The sequence below is a fragment of the Oncorhynchus gorbuscha genome, linkage group LG16, assembly GCF_021184085.1.
Source record: "Oncorhynchus gorbuscha isolate QuinsamMale2020 ecotype Even-year linkage group LG16, OgorEven_v1.0, whole genome shotgun sequence".
NCBI lineage: Eukaryota > Metazoa > Chordata > Actinopteri > Salmoniformes > Salmonidae > Oncorhynchus > Oncorhynchus gorbuscha.
In genome coordinates, this window is record NC_060188.1 from 50,864,551 (window position 1) to 50,885,926 (window position 21,376).

The following is a 21,376-nucleotide window of genomic DNA, read 5'->3' on the forward strand; positions in this document are numbered from 1 at the left end:
ATAGGAGAGGGAGAGACAATGGCTGCCCCACTCTGTTGCGCAAGCAAAACTCCGAACACCCAGCTATCCACTGACGCGATGTGATCTTTCTCGCTCATTTTTTAAAATAAAAGCCTGAAACTATGTCTAAAGACTGTTGACACCTTGAGGAAGCCATAGGAAAAGAAATCTGGTTGATATCCCTTTAAACGGAGGCAGGGCATTCAATGGAACAGAGCTTTCAGGAAACACAGCACTTACTTGTTGGATTTTCCTCAGGTTTTCACCTGCAATATCAGTTCTGTTATACTCACAGACAATATTTGGACAGTTTTGGAAACTTTAGAGTTTTCTATCCTAATCTGACAATTATATGCATATTCTAGTTCGTGGGTCTGAGAAATAGGCTGTTTCAAATGGGTACATTTTTTTTGGCCAAAAACCAAAATCCTGCCCCCTACACTCAAGAAGTTAACGAGAGAGGGGGTCCACTTGCATGGAGGTGCCCAAGAAACTAAAAGTTGTTCCCTATTCCGTAAAGCTCTCATTCTGTCCAAGTAAATGTGTAAAGCATGTACTGGACATAACAGTGGAGACGCTCTTCTTTCGTAGAGGTGGTGGGTGTAAAGCCACAAGCTCTAAGGTGAGACAAAATATGAATGGCCTTAGGCATGAAGACGGGGTTAGGTAAGAAGGTTACTTTGAATAACCTGGGGCAAACTATAGACAAGAATGGTGGACTGACAGTGCGTGCAGCTCACTCACTCGCTTTGCAGGCGGAAGGGCAATTAGAAAAGCGGTTTGAAAGAGATATTACATCTCCATGCTTTTCAACAGCTCAAAAAAAGGCTGCTGTGAAAGGCCTCGAGCACAATAGTCAGGTCCCATGACAGGACTAAAGGCTTGGAAACGGTTAAGTAAAACGATATGAAGGAGAGATATTTCACCTAAATTATTCCAGTGGCTCAAAAAGGCTGATGTGAAATAGCCTCAAGCACAATAGACCACTCTAAAGACAGAGCTAAGGGATTGGATATTGGGTGTAGGTGATACGCTCCCTTCATAAAACGACATAACAGAGGAAGTTCCTACTGTCTTATTGTCGAAGCCTATATGACATGCCAAGATAGAGACTAAACAGACTTTAACAGCAGAGAGAACTTTCCCTGCAAGAAGCATAAAACCTCAGATACAGAGCATTGGTAAGGAATGATCTATTCTTGGTCACACCACTTATCAAAAATGAGCTACTTGTTACCACACAATGAGCATGTAGAAGGGACTCACTGCAGCACTCTGGAGATCGCAAGGACCCAGAGTGGAAAGCGTGTCGTACTGTGTTTAAACAGTGGAGAAAGCCTTCCCTCTGTTAGATACAATATACTTTATTTCCACAAAACCAAGGTTGGAGGTATTTGTTTACAGTGCAGCATGGTAGCTTTGAAGTGCAACTTCAGAAAGTATTCACTCTCAGTCGAGCAGTGAATTTCAAACACAGATTCAACCACAAAAACCAGGGATGTTTTCATATGCCTCACAAAGAAGGGCACCTTTTGGTAGATGGGTAAAAAAAAAACACTGATTTAAAATATTCCTTTGAGCATGGAGAAGATATTAATTATGATTTGGATGGAGTATCAATAAACCCAGTGACTACAAAGCTACAGGTGTCCTACCTAACTCAGTTGCCGGAGAGGAAGGAAGCCGCTCAGGGTTTTCACCATGAGGCCAATGGCGACTTTAAGACAGTTTAATGGCTGTGAAAATAGACAACTGAGGATCAAATCAAATCTAATTTTATTTGTCACATGCCCCGGATACAACAGATGTTGTAGCTGTTAAGGAACCTTTTGGACCTAGACTTGGCCCTCCGATGCCGCTTGCCATTCGGTAGCAGAGAGAACAGTTTATGACTTGGGTGACTGGAGTCTTTTGACAATTTTTTGGGTCTTCCTCTGACACCACCTGGTATAAAGGTCCTGGATGGAAGGCAGCTTGGCCCCAGTGAGGTAGGGTTTCCGGGATGATGGTGTTGATGTGAACCATGACCAGCCTTTCAGAGCACTTCATGGCTACTGACCTGAGTGCCATGGTGTGGTAGTCATTTAGTCATTTAGGCAGGTTATCTTCCCTTTTTGGGCAAAGGGACTATGGTGGTCTGCTTGAAATATGTAGGTATTACAAACTTGGTCAGTGAAAGGTTGAAAATGTCAGTGAAGACACTTTCCAGTTGCTCGGAGCACACGTCCTGGTAATCCGGCTGGCCTTGTGAATGTTGACCTGTTTAAACGTCTTACTTACGTCTGCTACGGAAAGCGTGATCACACCGTCGTCTGGAACAGCTGGCGCTCTTATGTATGCTTCAGTGTTGACTTTTAGGCTAGTTTCAAGGCAAGCATTTAGCTCGTCTGGTAGGCTCGCGTAACTGGGCAGCTCACTTCTGGGTTTCCCTTTGTAGTCCGTAAAGGTTTGCTAGCCCTGCCACATCCGACCAGCGTCAGAGCCGGTGTAGTAGGATTCAATCTTAGTCCTGTATTGATGCTTTGCTTGGTTGATGGTTTATTTGCGGGCATAGAAAGATTTCTTATAAGCATCCGGATTAGTGTCCCGTACCTTGAAAGCAGCAGCTCTAGCCTTTAGCTTGGTGCGGATGTTGCCTGTAATCCATGGCTTCTGGTTGGGAGATGTACGTACAGTCACTGTGGGGATGACATCGTCGATGTACTTGTTGATGAAACCTGAGGTGGTATACCATGAATCCTGGAACATATTCCAGTCTGTGCTAGCAAAACAGTCCTGTAGCTTAGCATCTGCGCCATCTGACCACTTCTGTTTTGAGCAAGTCACTGGTACTTCCTGCTTGAGCTTTTGCTTCTAAGCAGGAATCAGAAGGATCTAATTATGGTCAGATTTGCCAAATGGTGGACAAGGGAGAGCTTTGTTCATGTCTCTGTGTGAGGAGAAAAGGTGGTCTCAAGTTTTCTTTTTATGGTTGCAGATGTGACGTGCTGGTAGAAATCAGGTAAAACAGATTTAAGTTTGCCTGCATTAAAGTCCCCGGCCATTAGGAGCGCCGCTTCTGGGTGAGCATTTTCTTGTTTGCTAATGGCCTTATACAGCTCGTTGAGTGCGATCTTAGGGCCAGCATCTGTTTGTGGTGGTAAATAGACAGCTACAAAAAATATAGAAAACTCTCTTGGTAGGTAGTGTGGTCTACAGCTTTTCATTAGGAATCTACCTTAGGCAAGCAATACCTCGAGCAACTGCTTAATATTAGACATTGTGCCCCAGCTGTTATTGACAAATAGATACACACCACCACCCCTCGTCTTACCGGAGGTCGCTGATTCGTCTTGCCGATGCACGGAAAATCCAGCCAACTGTATATTATGCGTGTTGCCGTTCAGCCACAACTCGGTGAAACACAAGATATTACAGTTTTTAATGTTCCATTGGTAGGATAGCCTCGAACTGAGCTCATCCAGTTTATTCTCCAGTGATTGCACGTTGGCCAAACGAACGGTTGGTAGAGGCGGGTTACCCACTCACTGAAGAATTCTGACAAGGCACCCGGATCTGTGCCCCCTTTATCTCAGTCTTTTTTAATGCAAATGATGGGGATTTGGGCCTTTTGGATAAATAGCGTGCCCAATTTCAACTTCCTGCTACTCATGCCAATAATATAAGATATGCATATTATTAGTATATTTTGATAGAAAACACTCTGAAGTTTCTAAAACTGTTTGAATCATGTCTGTGAGTATAACAGAACTTATGTAGCAGGCAAAACCCAGAGGACTAACCATTCAGAATGTTTTTTGTTGTTGAGGTCTCTGTCTGTTCAGTGTGTTCTCATTGGGAAACAATATTTCTTCGGAACTGGTTTTCAGTTCCTACTGCTTTTACTGGATGTCACCAGACTTTGGAATTTGGTTGAGGTTATTCCTTTGTGCAATGAAGAAGTATGGCCATCTAGGAACTGGGTAACACTGTTGAGAGTTGCGCAAGACTTGAAAAGAAGAGTTGGTTTGTTTGGTTTGTTTGGTTTTGGCAAAGTTTACAGGCGACTTTTGAAATATTTTGTACGTTGCGCAAATTGGAAGCAGTTTTTTTCTGGATCTAACTCTACAAATAAATGGACATTTTGGATATATATGGACGGAATTAATCGAACAAAAAGGACCAATTGTGATGTTTATGGGACATATTGGAGTGCCAACAAAAGAAGCTCGTCAAAGGTAAGGCCTGATTTATGTTTTATTTATGGTTTTCTTTTGTAGCGCCCGCAGGATTGAAATATGCTACTCTTTGTTTACTGTTGTGCTATCATCAGATAATAGCTTCTTATGCTTTCGCTGAAAAGCTTTTTAAAAATCTGACACGTTGGCTGGATTCACAACAAGTGTAGCTTTAATTTAGTATCTTACATGTGTGATTTAACGAAAGTTTGATTTTTATATCATTTTATTTGAATTTGCCGCCTGAATTTTCCCTGGCTTTCGGGCCAAGTGGGTCGCTTGCGTCCCCTATCCTAGAGAGGTTAAAGAGTTACCATCTCCCGAATTAAACTCTAAAGGTTGTACACATGTTGTTTACACATGTTGTGTTTATATTTTTGGTCAGTATACAGTATATATTAACGTATCATGAGAAAAATTGTAGTGAGGCAACATGAGACGTGAAAGGCTAACATTTTACTCCAAAACAGGAATTGATTCTCTTTCACTCACTCTCAAAAACATCCACCATGGTCACTTGACCAATATCTGCGCTCTGATTGGAGGATTCCTAAAGATTGCCCACAAGGTGGCACTGCTGGTCAAAATGGCTAATTTTCAATGGAAAAAAGTTTCTGCAATATTGCCTTAAAGAATTGTGAGATTATCATCAACTTTAGTCTAGACGAGGCCTCTACCTAGTCCCTAGTTCTTGTCCAGACCTCTACTCTAGTCCATGTAAACGCTCACCAGCAGGCCGTTCTCCTCTCTCAGGTTGGTGCAGGTCTTCTCCATCTCATCCAGAGCTTGCAGCAGCTCAGAGTTCTGACGCACCAAGAACCCATAGTCAGTGCCATTCTGGAACACAGAGATAGAACAGACACATCAGGACCATGTACATGCTTCCACTCCACATTTACAAGTCTTGCCAGGACATTACATTAAAGATGGAATCTGCATTAGGGGGAAAAAAGTGCCACTGTCCGCCCCTAGTACCTTCGTTATTGTTTTGGTTTTGTGGACCGAACGGAGGTAAGGTGTGTCAAGCAGTGTGGTAAAAACATTGCATTACATATTCTGCTGTTCTATCACGCATGTAATTACGGGGTGGCAGTGTAGCCTAGTGGTCAGAACGTTGGGACTAATAACCGAAAGGTTGCAAGATCGAATCTCCGAGCTGACAAGGTACAAATCCGTCATTCTGCCCCTGAACAAGGCCGTTAACCCACTGTTCCTAGGCCATCATTGAAAATACGAATTTGTTCTTAACTGACTTGCCTAGTTAAATAAAGGTACAATTTTTAAAAATGTCCAAGGGAGAAAAAAACAACAGCGTTTGTTGTTTGCAGTAACGTCTTTGTTGTTGTAATATCCCAAAGGGACGTGGCAGTTTCATCATCAGGATTCCAGCTTTAAGATACAATCTTCAATATTTTGTGCTGTTCAATAATTTCAGCTTTCTAGCAAACCAGTGGCGTGGTTGCCGTACGTTTGGTGATTAGTCTTTTGGTCCCCTTGATGAATCTCTGCAGTGCAGTAGATTGCTTACTGCTTCCAGACCACTTTCTTATTACAGACCACATTCTCATGGTGTTGCGTCATTGACATTCAGCTGCTCCTGTCCTTCAGGGGAAACATTCTCCCACAGTCCCTCTTTCTTTCCATACTCCCACAGTCCCAAAAAGCCTCCCAACTCTCCCTCCATAGCCCCTATACAGCCTCCCTCCTCTCCTCCCTCCTCTTACTGTTGTATTGTTTGTACTTTCAAACCAATGCTGCTGGTCATACAACTAACACTGCTCTCAGGGTAGTGGGCCTTTTCATTAGAGAAGGCTCAATCAACCCACCACACTGCAGCCTGCCTGGCTGGCACTGAACTCCTATAACCTGTTAGTGAGTCACACTCAGAGCACGGATAAGAAAGTAGAGACTAAAGAGATCACAAACCCATATCTGGCAATAGCCGTCACTAAACACGGAGAGGCTGCTGCCTACATACAGACTTGAAATCATTGGCCACTTGAATAAATATATCACTAGTCACTTTATAATGTTTACATATCTTGCATTACTCATCCCGTATGTATATACTGCATTTTTATACCATCTATTGCATCTTGCCTATGCCTCTGTCATTGCTCATCCATATATTACATATTGTTTTACCTTTATTTAACTAAGCAAGTCAGTTAATTAAGAACAAATTCTTATTTTCAATGACTGACTAGGAACAGTGGGTTAACTGCCTGTTCAGGGGCAGAATGACAGATGTTTACCTTGTCATCTCTGGGATTCGATCTTGCAACCTTTCGATTACTAGTCCAACGCTCTAACCACTAGGTTAGGTAATATCCCTTTACTTAGCTGTGTGTATTAGGTAGTTGTTGTGGAATTGTTAGATTACTTGTTAGATATTACTGCACTGTCAGAACTAAAAGCACAAGCATTTCGCTACACTCGCAATAATATCTGCTAACCATGTGTATGTGACCAATAACATTTGATTTGATTTAAAAAGCAACAGTATAATCCGACATGCCCTCCCTCCATCTTAACTACATCTGGTCTGACATACATCTAAGACGTAATCATGGACTCCAAAGTTTTATGGACTTAGCGGTTGATCCACCATGTCCCCTCCCCTTACTTCCCCTTGTCAACTCCTTGACACAACACAAACAAGCTCGCTATCCTCCGCGCCTCCAATAAACGGCCAGCTGGACGAACCGTTCGAAGGGTGACTGACTTATTTCCAGTTCAGAGGCCCATCATGAGCTTGTGTTTATGTGAAGACCAGTTGAACAAGGGGCGCTGCCATGGTCTTAATGCCCATATGGAGGACACATGAGTTGAGGTCACCCTGTTCTGTGTGTATTATGGAGAGAAAGTAGGAATATTCGTTTGAGGGGTACAGTTACAGTAGATCAATTTCAATGTATGAATGTAAGATCCTGTCAGAAAATCAGGAAGGAAGAACCCCTGAAAAAAACCCACTACATCCCTGATTAAATTACTTCTGAGGGATGGAGGGAGCAGCCAGACCTGGCAGAGTTGAGGGTCTGATGGAGAGTGAGCAGATGGACAGACAGAAGAGCTGGAAGTGAGATGGGTTTTTGTCTTTGGAGTCAGTCAGTCAATCAGTTAGCAGCCCCTGGGCAAACACCTCCTCTAACACACTGTTCCCCCGGCTAAGAGAGTAGACTATGTTATACTGTAGGGTCATCTGGGTTTGCCATCGGACAGAGCATTAGTGTTGCATGGTATACCGAATATTTGAAAAATATTTTTGAAAAATAATAGTACAAAAAACGGTGGAATTTTTGTTACGTTCAGTACCATTGTCAAATGTGTCTCACGTGATTGAGAGGATCAAGTCTGTCTATCAGGACACCCCCTTTATAGTACAAAGAGCAAAGTGCCTGCTCCACTCATTCCTTGCTAGAGCTGTATTGTTATTTCCCCACTCATGCTGCACAGATGAATAATGCAACACAGCATGTAGAAATGTTGATTCTGTTCATTACTGTTCGCAAAACAATGTCCATACAGAACACGTTTACAATGCAAGTTGAACCGGTAGCTTCCAGCTTTAATTGTAGGCTAACTTTCCTTATTAGCTTACAGTTGAAGCAAACATTAATTCACTACCCTCGTACTTTCTGATAATATGCTAACCATAGCGCAAAATATACCGATTTGAAAGCTGATTGTCACTAAACTTTATTAATTCACGTAGTCTCCCTCACCACTAAAAACCAATTAACTTCTCTATCTCTTCTTTCTCACACACCTCCTGTCTAGTTGCCACTAGATTCCATAACCATAAAGCCACTTTCTGCCTCCTAAATGACTCATAAATCATTACTTTCTTAAAGAGACAGCACACACTTTTATAAAAGAAGAGATTGCTTCTTCTGTTCAAATGTTGTTGATCAGTACAAATAAATAATATGGTCTCTGAGCAATTGCCAATAAAACAAGTCCTGCATGGAAGGGATTGTTTTTCATCTGTAGCCCCATTAAATCAGCTAAAGCAAGCCCAATAACTCTGTGCATACACACAATCCGATCGAATAATATGCATTCACCTGTATTATGAAGACAACAAAAAATAGCCACAAGCAAACAAGCATACATACAAACTTTTTACATTAAACAGACACATCATATGAATGAATAATACAACAATTTCCTTTTTGTTTTAATTTTTAGTTAAAGTAGTGCCATATCGTTTAAATTCATTCAAGTTAGGTTGAGTTAGACCATTTGCATTGGTGAATATTAAATGTACCTAATATTACAAGCAGTTGAATGAAATATACTACAGCTTTATCAACGTCAGAATTTCTTAAATAAACCTGTCCTGTTTTCTTTGAAACAAAGTTCTGTATGTTCATCCCAAAAATCTACTGTTAATACAGAAATCCCAACTATAGTCAATATTCAGCTTGAATCTTTACAAAACATGTTTCATAAGATAAATTCCATGTAACATCTTAAATTAAACTTAATTGACTATGTTACTGATTAGGGATGCACAATATATCGGTAAGCATATCAGAATCAGCCGATATTAGCTAAAAATGGCAACATCGGCCCGATGTCTAGTTTAACGGCGATGTGCAAAACCGATGTCAAAGCTGACGTGCATACCTATATAACGTAGGTACATGACGTAATGACACCTTGAAAAATACAGCGCTACACATGCAACACATCATTCTTAAACTAGCCCACAATGTCTGCTGTGTGGATCCATTTTGAAGTTTCAAAGGAAGAAAACAAAAAGGCCATATGCAACGTTTGTGCTGCTATTATTTCCCAAGGAGGGGAGAAAGTGAAATCCTTCAATACCACAAACCTAATTACTCATTTGAAAGTGCATCAACCCCAGACGTTCAGCGACGACTTGGAACAAAAGCAGAAAAAAATTAACTAAGCGCACACTTCAAACAACTAAACACGTTCAAGTCCAGCAGTCATTTACAAGACTCAAGAACATTTCAGCGAGACAACTCAAAGGCAAAATCCATTAACGTCAAGATAAAGGAATTCATTGCCCTTGACAATCAAACGTTCTCTGTCGTGGATGATGTTGGCTTTCTCCGTCTGGTACACACTACCAAGTAGGTGCTATTTTTCAGATGTTGCCCTACCGGAGTTACACAGTATTGTTGAAACGCACATCCGTGAGCTAGTTGCTATGGCTGTCACTGCTATTAGCTTCACAACTGACATTTGAACCAGCGACGTACTTGTCTGATGTACTTGTCTGTCCTCTTGCTCAGTTGTGCACCGGGGCCTCCCACTCCTAGTCTGAAGAAGGCCAGTTGTATTGCTTCTTTAATCAACACAAACAGGTTAGCTGTGCTAACATAATTGCAAAAGGGTTTTCTAATGATCAATTAGCCTTTTAAAATTATAAACTTGGATTAGCTAACACTACGTGCCATTGGAACACATGGGTGATGGTTGCTGATAATGGGCCTCTGTACGCCTATGTAGATATTCCATTAAAAATGAGCCGTTTCCAGCTACAATAGTCAATTACAACATTAAATGTCTACACTTTATTTCTGATCAATTTGATGTTATTTTAATGGACCAAAAAATATATCTTCTTTCAAAAACAAGGACCTAAGTGACCCCAAACTTTTGGACGGTAGTGTGTATATATAAAGAGGAAATATAACATTTACATAAGTATTCAGACCCCATTGTTGAAGCACCTTTGGCAGTGATTACAGCCTTGAGTCTTCTTGGGTAGGATGCTACAAGCTTGGCACACCTGTATTTGGGAAGTTTCTCCCATTCTTCTCTGCAAATCTTCTCAAGCTCTGTCAGGATGGATGGGGAGTGTGACTGCACAGCTATTTTCAAGTCTCTCCAGAGATGTTCGATCGGGTTAAAATCCGTGCTCTGTCTGGGCCACTCAAGGACATTCAGAGAGTTGTCCCGAAACCACTCCTGCGTTGTCTTGGCTGTGTGCTTAACGTCGTTGTCCTGTTGGAAGGTGAAGCTTTGCCCCAGTCTTAGGTCCTGAGCGTTCTGGAGCAGGTTTTCATCAAGGATCTCTCTGTACTTTGCTCCATTCATCTTTCCCTCGATCCTGACTAGTCCCAGTCCCTGCCACTGAAAAACATCCCCACAGCATGATGCTGCCAAAACTATGCTTCATCGTTGGGATGAAAGGAGAGCCAAGCATTTACATTTACATTTCAGTGCAGATTGGTGGTGCCAGAAGCCACAGATGCTGTTGGGTGAAAGCAGACAGCATTTGGACTGGTGCTCTCAACAGGTCTTATCTGGTGATGAAAACAGCAATGTTTAGCTACAGTAGGCCTCAACCCAAACAGCCCAACAGCCAGATACCTATGACATCATGTTTGGCCATCCATTTTAGATGACATCTTCCTGTAAAATATTTCAGATTCAGTTTGTGGGGATGAATTGGCAGAGCTGAAACTGATGTAGAAATGAATGATGGTCCTCTCTCGTGCTGGCAGCAATGCTAAAGATGATGAATGGATGGATGGATACACAGACTACAGGAATGGATGTCTGTCACAGTTGTACTGCTAACGGAATATCAAATCTATTCTAAAAACTCCAATACTCCCCAAATGAGTCCAGCACTAGCAGTGATCGATAGTTACATAGCGATACTGACATTTTTTTTTAGGTAATGTTTTTTTCCATGACTGAAAAAAATATATATCTAAATTTATCATGCTCTCTAGTCTCTCGGCAGCAGACTGAGTATAGGTTGCAAGTTCAAATCCTTGAACTGACAAGGTACAAATCTGTCGTTCTGCCCCTGAACAGGCAGTTAGCCCACTGTTCCTAGGCCATCATTGAGAATAAGAATTGGTTCTTAACTGACTTGCCTAGTTAAATAAAGGTAAAATCAAAAATAAAATAAAGCATTTGTCAGAGCATGGACTCTTACAAGGTGTCAAAAGAGTTCTACAGGGATGCTGGCCCATGTTGACTCCAATGCTTCCCAATGTTGTGTCAAGCTGGCTGGATGTCCTTCGGGTGGTGGAAATTGTAGCTTGACACAATTCTTGACACAATCAAACCGGTGCGGCTGGCACCTACTACCATACGTTCAAAGGCTTTTGAATCTTTTTTCTTGTCCATTCATCCTCTGAATAGCATACATACATAATCCATGTCTCAATTGTCTCAAGGATTAAAAATCTTTCTTTAACCTGTCTTTTCCCCTTCATCTACACTGATTGAAGTGGATTTAGCAAGTGACATCAATAAGGGATCATAGCTTTCACCTGGTCAGTCTGTCATGGAAAGAGCAGGTGTTCTTAATGTTTTGTACACTCAGTGTATAGTGAGCAATATGTTTGGAACATCAACTCTTAATTAAACCGCAGTATCGAATCGCAATATATATCGTATAAGTACCTAAGTATAGTGACAATATCATATTATGAGGTCCCTGGTAGTTCTCAGCCCTAAGCACTAGCAGTTTTCTATCAAGGCAGATAGATGTGATTGCAGAATGAAGGTATGCACATTTTAGATGAGTTATTGGTCAGCCAAATTAACATTTAAATTTTTCTTAAGATGCATATTTTGGCATCTCCTTTGCTCCTGACTGCATGTGCTAGCATAGAAATAGAATTAAGAGAATGGGCATCTCCATTCAACACAATGATGGCATAATGGGTGGACTGGTGTCCATTGCAAGTGTACCCATAGGAGCAAAGCAGGAAGTAGAAGCAGGAAGTAGAAGCAGGAAGTAAAAGCAGGAAGTGTACCAATCAATATGTTCTGTGATTTGTTGATTCAACTCAACTGACGTTACAAAATATCCATGCCATTGCATGAGCCACATCAGTTAGCATCATTTGAATTAACATTCTACATTACCATGGAAATTATTGTATCCCAATACCAGGCAGCGATTGCGAGTGGACCAATGAGTTTACCAGGCAAATTGCCAGGGTTAGACGTTTGAAGCCCATTCTATTTCCATGTGTGCTGCTGCTACATAGGGTGTTGCCTAGGCAACCAAAGACTTGTTCACTAAAAGATGTTGCTTGTTTCAGCAAGGAGCAACAAAGTTTCATCCTATTGTAAAGAGTCCATGTTACCTCAAACGGACATGAATACCTGGACGTCACATCTTCAGTCAGCTGTTTGTTATGATGGTTATTTTATTTTCATGGCGGTCTTCATCCCTAACTGTCAGCCGGTTATACGGTAATTGTGCCGGCCCTACTTCACCGTACACAGGCTTAAGACTAAAGCCCACTCATTTGCTTTTCTAAGCAAGTGCCAGGGAAAGAGTTGGCCTAGCTATCGAGCTCAGTGGTGAAGCACTGTGTCCAAGATATTTTCAGCCTGTCGGTTTTTACCAGCCACAGTCCCTGTATCCTTGTTAGTGCCATCTTGCCGAGTTGGCAAGACACCACAAACAGAGCTGGGACCAGTCTAACTGTGTCCTAGTGTCCTGGTATGACCCAGTGGAGAACTCCACTCCACTAAGGCCCAATCCATCAGGTCAGATGTAACCCTGCTCCAGCCCAGACTGACTGAATGAGCTCAGCCTCAGCCTGATGTCGAATGGTGTTGGAGCCCATCCACATCCCGTCATTGTTCACTAGGAGGCCTATTGGTTGGAGTCTGCTATCGTGCGGCAAGTGGTACTGGAGCACCAAGTCTACGACAAAAAGGCTCTTTAACAGCTTCTACCCCCAAGCCATAAGACTGCTGAACAATTCGTCAAATGGCCACTCGGACTATTTACATTCTCGGCTCGGTAATTCGATCTAGCAACCTTTCGGTTACTCGCCCTACGCTCTAACCACTAGACTACCTGCCGACCCCTCTCAGACAACAGAAGGGGCTGCAGGCTGTCTGTCAGGCTAGGTATGTATGCTCAGGGCCAGTGGTTTAGTATTCAGACTGCTCCTCTAACTCTCAGCTTTACACACACACCCATCCCCACCCATCCACCCACACACAGGCAGAGCTGGCTCGCTCATTGGCTCAGTAGGGCAGGCAGATTTAACTCAGCAGCAGAGCAGGTGTCCCTGAACCAGTATTTGCCAGACAGAGTGAGTGTAATAAGACTGAGGTGAGGTGAGGCTGGCCCACCCCACATTCTACACACTCACAGAGACAGACCCAACACATACACACACTCCACCCCGCCTGGCTGTGGCCTGCACCAGTCAGTCCATAATCAGGCTGGATGCAAACAGAAATAATTGAAAGCCGTCCTCTCTTTTGTCTCTGTGTTTCAAAACACACGCTGACATCACCAGCCTGGGCCAACTCTGGTTGCCATGGTAACCCCTTTTTTTCACTCAGCAGACAGAAGTTATTTAAAAGACCATTGAGATGTTGCTGTTTCAAAATGGATCTTAGCAGACTCAGAGACTTGACCTAGTTACTACTGTATAGGTGTTTTAAAAAAAAAAACACGACAACAGAATCAAATGGTGCATCAATGGGGTAGACAGGATACAATATGAATATTACAAAGCTGATTGAATAATTAAATTCATTTTCATAAAAAATGCAAGGTGGTATTTTAAAAATGGCCTTTCTTGTGAGAATTGAACTGACGGTTAGGCCTATTCTAACGGAAACCCATTACAGCATTGTAAAAATTTAAAAAACATCCCATTGAGACTGTCTGTCCTCCTAGCCTCTGTATGACTCCTGGTATACTGTAGTGAAGCTGACAGGAGTCATGATGAGAGAGGAAACAACGGATCAGAAGAACACGCACAACCTGCACATCACCCTGACAGGTGCTGGTATGTCTGTGTGTGATGCAGCGCGTGTGTGTGATGCTTTCGTGTGCTGTGAGAAACGTCAGCACAACCTAGGTCAAAGTGGGCTGTTTTCTTGATAGCGTGTTTTCAGGAGCACTATAGCGTGTATGGTTTTAGCCACCACCACAGAGGTACAGGGTGAGTGTTAAGGAATGCTGCTGCTGACAAGCCTTCTGGTCCTCTCTGTGGTGCTCTCCCCCTCTCATCTCAACCCTTTAGGATTCTCAGATATCCTCTCTTATAGACAGACAGGTGAAAGGGCAGTGTGCACTTTCTCTGAGGCCGGCGTATAGCACCTGTTCAGCCACAGACAGACAGAAGACCCCACGACACCTTAAGACCACAAACAGACCACAGGGCAGTCTACTGAACAGTAAACAGCTTCAAACTAGGGATGGAGTAAAAAGTACAGAGTATCAACTAAACAAACATATCTGTTAGAGCCATTTTGCGTGTGAAGGAAAATGTAAATCAATAGTCAGGGTAATGGAACCTACGCTCTTGAAACCAAACTAGGATGGGTAGTAAATGGTCTACAATTCAGACATGGATTGTGTGTGTGCTAGTCAGAGGGTAAACGGGCATGGCAAAAGATTCAATTGCTTTTGAACCGGGTATGGTAGTAGGTGCACCGGTTTGAGTGTGTCAAGAACTGCAACGCTGCTGGGTTTTTCACACTCAACAGTTTTCCATACATATCAAGAATGGTCCACTACCCAAAGGACATCCAACTGATGGGAAGCAATGGAGTCAACATTTGCCAGGATCCCTGTGGAATGCTTTACACCTTGTAGAGTCCATGCCCTGATGAATTGAGGCTGTTCTGAGGTCAAAAGTGGGTGCAACTCAATATTAGGAAGGTGTTGTTAATGTTTTGTACACTGTGTATGGTAACAACACAGAACCACCTGAAAGCAACCTGCGATCCCACCGGGACATTCTGGAACGTAGAAATGTGATTATATTTCTATGGGTATGGAGCCGTTGTTGGAAAATAACTGCCTCATCTATTTACACAGGCTTACCCAAGCTAGGGTTTATCCCATTGTTTGTCCTCTTATAAAGAGCAGAAGGCATGTCAGGTAAAATGTATGTTTTAAGATGAATAGCTAGGGATGTGGGCCATCAATTCACTAGTTATGTCCTGACTTCTTAACTAAATCGGAGAATCAAGGAGATTCATCTTTGGAGCCGGAAGGTCACAGCTGGATAGGTTTTTACCCAATCAAAGAAGGAAGTAGTGCTAGAAGCTGTTCAGAAATGGGACAGAAGAACATCCGTAACAAAATGTGGTTCTCTATAGAACTGAATCATTCACTGCCTTTAAATGATCAAAAACATTCAACATTCTGCCTGTCTGTTTGAGATTCTCAACAGGATAGTAACATGCTTAAAATCCCCAAAAACCATTGCCTCATTCAGACATCGCATCATCTGATGGCAATGAGCGTCCCAAACAGTGAAAATGTGATGATATTTGGATTAGAGTTGCATGGTATACCGGTACCAAGGAAATGTCACGGTACCAAAACGTCATAATACATGATACTACCCGTACTTTTTCAGCCCTACCAATCTAAAAAACCGCTGGCTGGCGCTTGTTATAAAATGTTTATTGGTTCAGTTACATTTTATAAGCAACAGCAACTTGCATCTTATCTGCACCAGTCCAATAATGCCGACTTCACCTTTATGTGCATATCATGTGTGGCAGCTGTAATCCGCCAACTGCATCCCCTTCCAGCCATCACTCACCAACTTCTCTCTGTCTGCTCTGCCTGCGCACCTAATCCTCTATTAGTCTTTTAAATATAATTTAGCCATCTTGGAGACCTTGATCAGTCTTCTGTTGTTACATTGGTACATTTGATACATTGGAGCAGCGTGCAGAGCGAGCAAAGTTGATCAATTGTGTATCATTTCATCCCTGACATAACCAAGAGCACAGGGCAATCTGAGCATAGGATTTGCAAGTTCACTGTCAGACAGCAGTGACAGGCATGCTTGTCTAGCTCAAATTGTTACAAACAATAACACTCTTGGCCTCCCCAGTGGTGCAGCGGTCTAAGGCAATGCATCCCAGACTGTGTCGCAGCCGACCAGGAGACCCATGAGGCGGCGCACATTTGGCCCAGCGCCGTCCGGGTTAGGGGAGGGTTTGGCCGGTTCAGGATGTCCTTGTCCCATCCCGCATACACGCCGACTTCAGTCGCCAGTTGTACGGTGTTTCCTCCGGCACATTGATGTGGCTGGCTTCCAGGTTAAGCGAGTAGTGTGTCAAGAAGCAGTGCGGCTTGGCAGGGTCATATTTCAGAGGACGCACGGCTCTCGACCTTCGCCTCTCCCAAATGCGTACGGGAATTGCAGCGATGGGACAAGGCTGTATTGGATATCGCAAAAGTGGGGAGAAAAAGGGGTAAAATAAATGATAAAATAATAATAATGACTCTCATAACAGGAGTTACCTTTTTTTTCCCTGTACGATTTCACATTTAATATAATTTCACAAACCATGTGACCGGACATGTTTTGTACTAATCCTGGCCTGCTAATTATTGGTTTGATAACAAACAACGTTGTTCAGTCATGTTACCTAGCTAGCTAACAACCTGGTAACTTTGACAGTAGGTCTAGGCAAATTTGATTGGCCCAGGAAGAAAGGGTCTGCTACTAATGAGATGTGCTTCAAAAAGGTAGGATTCATATAGGCCTAACTATACATAAAATCTCTCTCCTTCTGGTGCTCCTTACATTCTGTTTGATGCCTAACGTTTTTAAAGTTGGGAGCAGTGTGTGTATGTGGGAGCGAGAGTGATGCGTGTTTATGAGAGAGAGGGAGACCGAGTGTGTGTGAGGGAGGGAGAGTGTGTGTATATGTCTGTTAACTGAAGAGTAGAAGGTTTCATGCATTTTTGTCCCCTTACTGCCAAAATGACATGCAGATCATTATGCATGTATACTGAACAAAAATATAAACGCAACATGTAAAATGTTGGTCCTATGTTACATGAGCTGAAATAAAAGATCCCATCCACCTGACGAATGTAGCATATCAAGAAGCTAATTACACATTACACTTGTGCTGATGACGATAAAAGACCACTCTAATCTATAGTTTTGTCACAACACAATGCCACAGATGTCTCAAGTTTTGAGGGAGCGTGCAATTGGCATGCTGACCGCAGGAATGTCCACTAGAGCTGTTGCCAGAGAATGTAATGTGCATTACGCTACCATAAGCCGCATTTCCAATGTTGTTTTAGAGAATTTGGCAATGCGTCCAATCGGCCTCACAACCACAGATCACGTGTGACCACGCCAGCCTAGGACCTTCACATCTGGCTTTTTCAGCCGCTGGATCGTCTGAGACCAGACAACCGGACAGCTGATGAAACTGTGGGTTTGCACAACAGAATCATTTCTGCACAAACCATCAGAAACGTCTCAGGGAAGCTCTTCTGCATGCTCATTGTCCTCACCCGGGTCTTGACCTGAATGCTGTTCGGTGTCGTAACCAACTTCAGTGGCCAAATGTTCACTTTCAATAGAGGTGTGTTTTTCACGGATGAATCCCGGTTTCAACTGTACCGGGCAGATGGCAGACATCAATAGTGTGTGGCGTTGCGTGGGAAAGTGGTTTGCTGAAGTCAACAAAAACATTTGCATTTCATCGATGGCAATTTGAATGCACAGCGATACCATGATGATCTTGAGGCCCATTGTCGTGACATTCATTCACCGCCATTACCTCATGTTTCAGCATGATAATGCACAGCCCCATGTCACAAGGATCTGTACACAATTCCTGGAAGCTGAAAATGGCACAGTTTTTCCATGGCCTGCATACTCACCAGACATGTCACCCGTTGAGCATATTTTGGATGTTCTGGATCTGTGTACAATAGTGTGTTCCAGTTGCAGTAACTTCTCACAGCCATCAGCCTGATCAACTTTATGCAAAGCAGATTTGTTGCGCTGCATGAGGCAAACAGTGGTCACACCAGATACTGACTGGTTTTCAGATTCACGTCCCTACCTTTTTTTTTTAAAAGGTATCTGTGACCAAGAGATGCGTATCTGTATTCCCAGCCATGTAAAATCCATAGATTATGTTTAGAAAACGGGAACAAGCATCACGAGGACAGGGTGCTAGGCCACTCTGAATTCTCCCCCGTGGTATCGTGATACTACTAGGTATCGTAAGCAGTAAACATTTTGCAGCGTGACAACACTAAATTGGATAAAACCAATTCATAGTAGGTTGACCCAAGTATGAAAAATGACTAGCTGGTACATTGAGAAGGTTAATCATAAAGTTACTGGCCTCCTCACACCCATGTCAAACACTTGGATCGAATAGACAGGCATTACTTCCAGCATTATGCAAGGCCAAGTAATGCCAGATATTTTATAATCTCAGCTAATTTAGATATATAACGCCTTAAAAACATCACAGGTGCACATCATACGGCTTTGTTTACAAACTCTATTCAAGCAGAACGAAACTGGTAACAAACCCCTTTTTGTGTTCTGAATTTTAGCTAGCAAGCTACTTACCAGCATGACGAAAGTTAAACACACTGTGTTGTGACTGGATGCCATAGTGCTAATTTAACGTTACACTATTTTCAGAAGAATGAAGACATCCGACAGCAGTGGCTGCTATTCATTTCGGGTGGAGAGGCTGCACAGAAAATGACGATCATGTCATGTGTGTGTAGTCCACGTTGCTTTATCAATTGGGGAGAACATTTGATAGGTGTTGCCAGGAAGCTTATTCTGAAGACGCCAAAATTAACAGTGGATCAGTGGACCTTGCCAACGCTGACCATAATGTGACTGTCAGAGTTTGATGACTCTGACACGGTGGCTGTGTCTAACTGTGGCTGCTTTGACGGTATATTTTCTGTAACATCTGAGTCACTATATGGTTTTTGTTCTTCTATCCCTAAGCCCCCTACATTGAGCCTGAGAACTTCCAGCACACAGCTGAAACGAAGGAATGTTGTCCACAAAAGTAGATGTGATATGTATAGTATTTGTCATTTATCCATGAAAATCATATTTGCAATTCCATTGAGTGGGTTGTTATCTTACAGCTAATGTAGCTTCTATCATTGGGGCTCATCATCAACTATTTCACTTTCCATTATCATCAAGCTAGAATTATAGACATTTTACAAAATTCTACATCTATTGTCTGCACAGGAAACCACCGCAGAAGGAATGCTGTGATACAAAATCAGCTTTCCCAAAGGCAAACAAGGGGGGGATATGCTGTGAAGACAGACCAGGGGGGGATATGCTGAGGTCAACCTTGATCCAGCGCCATATGTGGGGAAGCTGTGCGAGCTGTCCATCCCAGGACCCTGTCTGCCCGGTGTGAGAGACCTGATAAGGAGGAGGCCATAGCTGGATTTGTCTCCCGTTTCCATCTTGGGGGTGACTGAGGTCTGCTTACTTGAAACGGGGCAGATGGGTCCCCCTCCCCATCAATCTCTGTAGTTGGTTGAATTTCCTAAAGCCTAAGTAATTCACTTTTAAGTGACGTGAGAAGTGTTAAAAAATGTACGAATCAACGTGTGCTGCACACTATAGGGCGGCCTGGTGCTTATATTAGGCTTACGGCTCTAATACATTATGTCAAATGATGTCTCACCATTATTGCTGACCTTTATTTCTCATAAGTGTTCATGTTAAATATTTAGGCTATCGTAAATGTCTGATCAATACATAAAACTCTCATTTATAATGCAAATGTCACGCCCTAATCTGTTTCACCTGTCCTTGTGATAGTCTCCACCCCCTCCAGGTGTTGCTTATTTTCCCCGGTGTATTTATCCCTGTTTCCTGTCTCTCTGTGCCAGTTCGTCTTGTCTGTTCAAGTCAACCAGTGTGTTTTTCCCGTGCGCCTGCTTTAACTATTCTCCTTTGCTAGTTCTCCTGATTTAGAACCTTCCTTATTTCTGGACTCTGTACCCGCCTGCCTGACCATTCTGTCTGCCCTGACCTCGAGCCTGCCTGCCACTCTGTACCTCCTGGACTCCACTCTGTACCTCCTGAACTGGTTTTGACCTTTTGACTGTCCACAACCATTCTCTTGCCTACCTCTTTTGGAATAAAATGCGACTCAAACCATCTGCCTCCCTTGTCTGCATCTGGGTCTGACCTTGTGCCTTATAGCTAATAGAGAAGGAACCAATTAATTGTCCAGTATACTTTATTGTATGCTGTTTTCACATACCTTCCCTTATGTCTAAGCTTCTAAGGTGATTCAGACTTAACTAATTCTTGGGAAGAAGTGAACTGTATTCTGTAATAAGTTACAAAAAAAATAAAAACAATTGTGTATTGCTACTGTTTGTCTGATATCCAACAGTCCATGATCAGCTCTGTTGACCATGAGAGCATTTTGCAGAGAATATAGTGAGGTATACTAAACTCAGCAACAACAAAAAAGAAATGGCCGTTTTTCTGGACCCTGTCTTTCAAAGATAATTCTTAAAATCCAAATCCAAATAACTTCACAGATCTTAATTGTAAAGGGTTTAAACACTGTTTCCCATGCTTGTTCAATGAGCCATAAACAATTAATGAACATGCACCTATGGTATGGTCGTTAAGACACTAACAGACAGTAGGCAATTAAGGTCACAGTTATGAAAACTTAGGACACTAAAGAGGCCCTTCTACTGACTTTGAAAAACACCAAAAGAAAGATGCCCAGGGTCCCTTCTCATCTGCGTGAACGTGCCTTAGGCATGCTGCAAGGAGGCATGAGGACTGCAGATGTGGTCAGGGCAATAAATTGTAATGTCCGTACTGTGAGACGCCTAAGACAGCGCTACAGGGAGACAGGACAGACAGCTGATCGTCCTCGCAGTGGCAGTCCACATGCGAACATCACACCTGCGGGACAGGTACAAGATTGCAACAACTGCCCGAGTTACACCAGGAACGCACAATCCCTCCATCAGTGCTCAGACTGTTCGCAATTGCTGAGAGAGGCTGGACTGAGGGCTTGTAGGCCTGTTGTAAGGCATGTCCTCACCAGACATCACTGGCAACAACGTCGCCTATGGGCACAAACCCACCATCGCTGGACCACACAGGACAGGCAAGAAGTGCTCTTCACTGACAAGTGGCAGTTTTGTCTCACCAGGGGTGACGGTCGGATTTGCGGATTCGGATCAATTTGTAGGCGGAGAGTCCGTCGTGGTCTGGGGCGGTGTGTCACAGCATCATCGAACTGATCAATCTAAACGCTGTGCGTTACAGGGAAGACATCCTCTTCCCTCATGTGGTACCCTTCCTGCAGGCTCATCCTGACATGACACTCCAGCATGACAATGCCACCAGCCATACTGCTTGTTC

General features: G+C 43.0%; 1 protein-coding gene across 8 annotated transcripts in view; it reads right to left on the bottom strand.

Moving 5' to 3' along the window:
- The window catches only part of LOC124000649 (peripheral-type benzodiazepine receptor-associated protein 1-like), a 169,288-nt gene that overhangs the window by 98,975 nt on the left and 48,937 nt on the right, over positions 1-21,376 (bottom strand). For all 8 annotated transcript variants that reach the window (XM_046307182.1, XM_046307185.1, XM_046307184.1 and 5 more), the window contains one exon: positions 4,947-5,054. In XM_046307182.1, the coding sequence (XP_046163138.1) occupies positions 4,947-5,054 (108 nt within the window). The remainder of the gene's footprint in view (positions 1-4,946; positions 5,055-21,376) is intronic.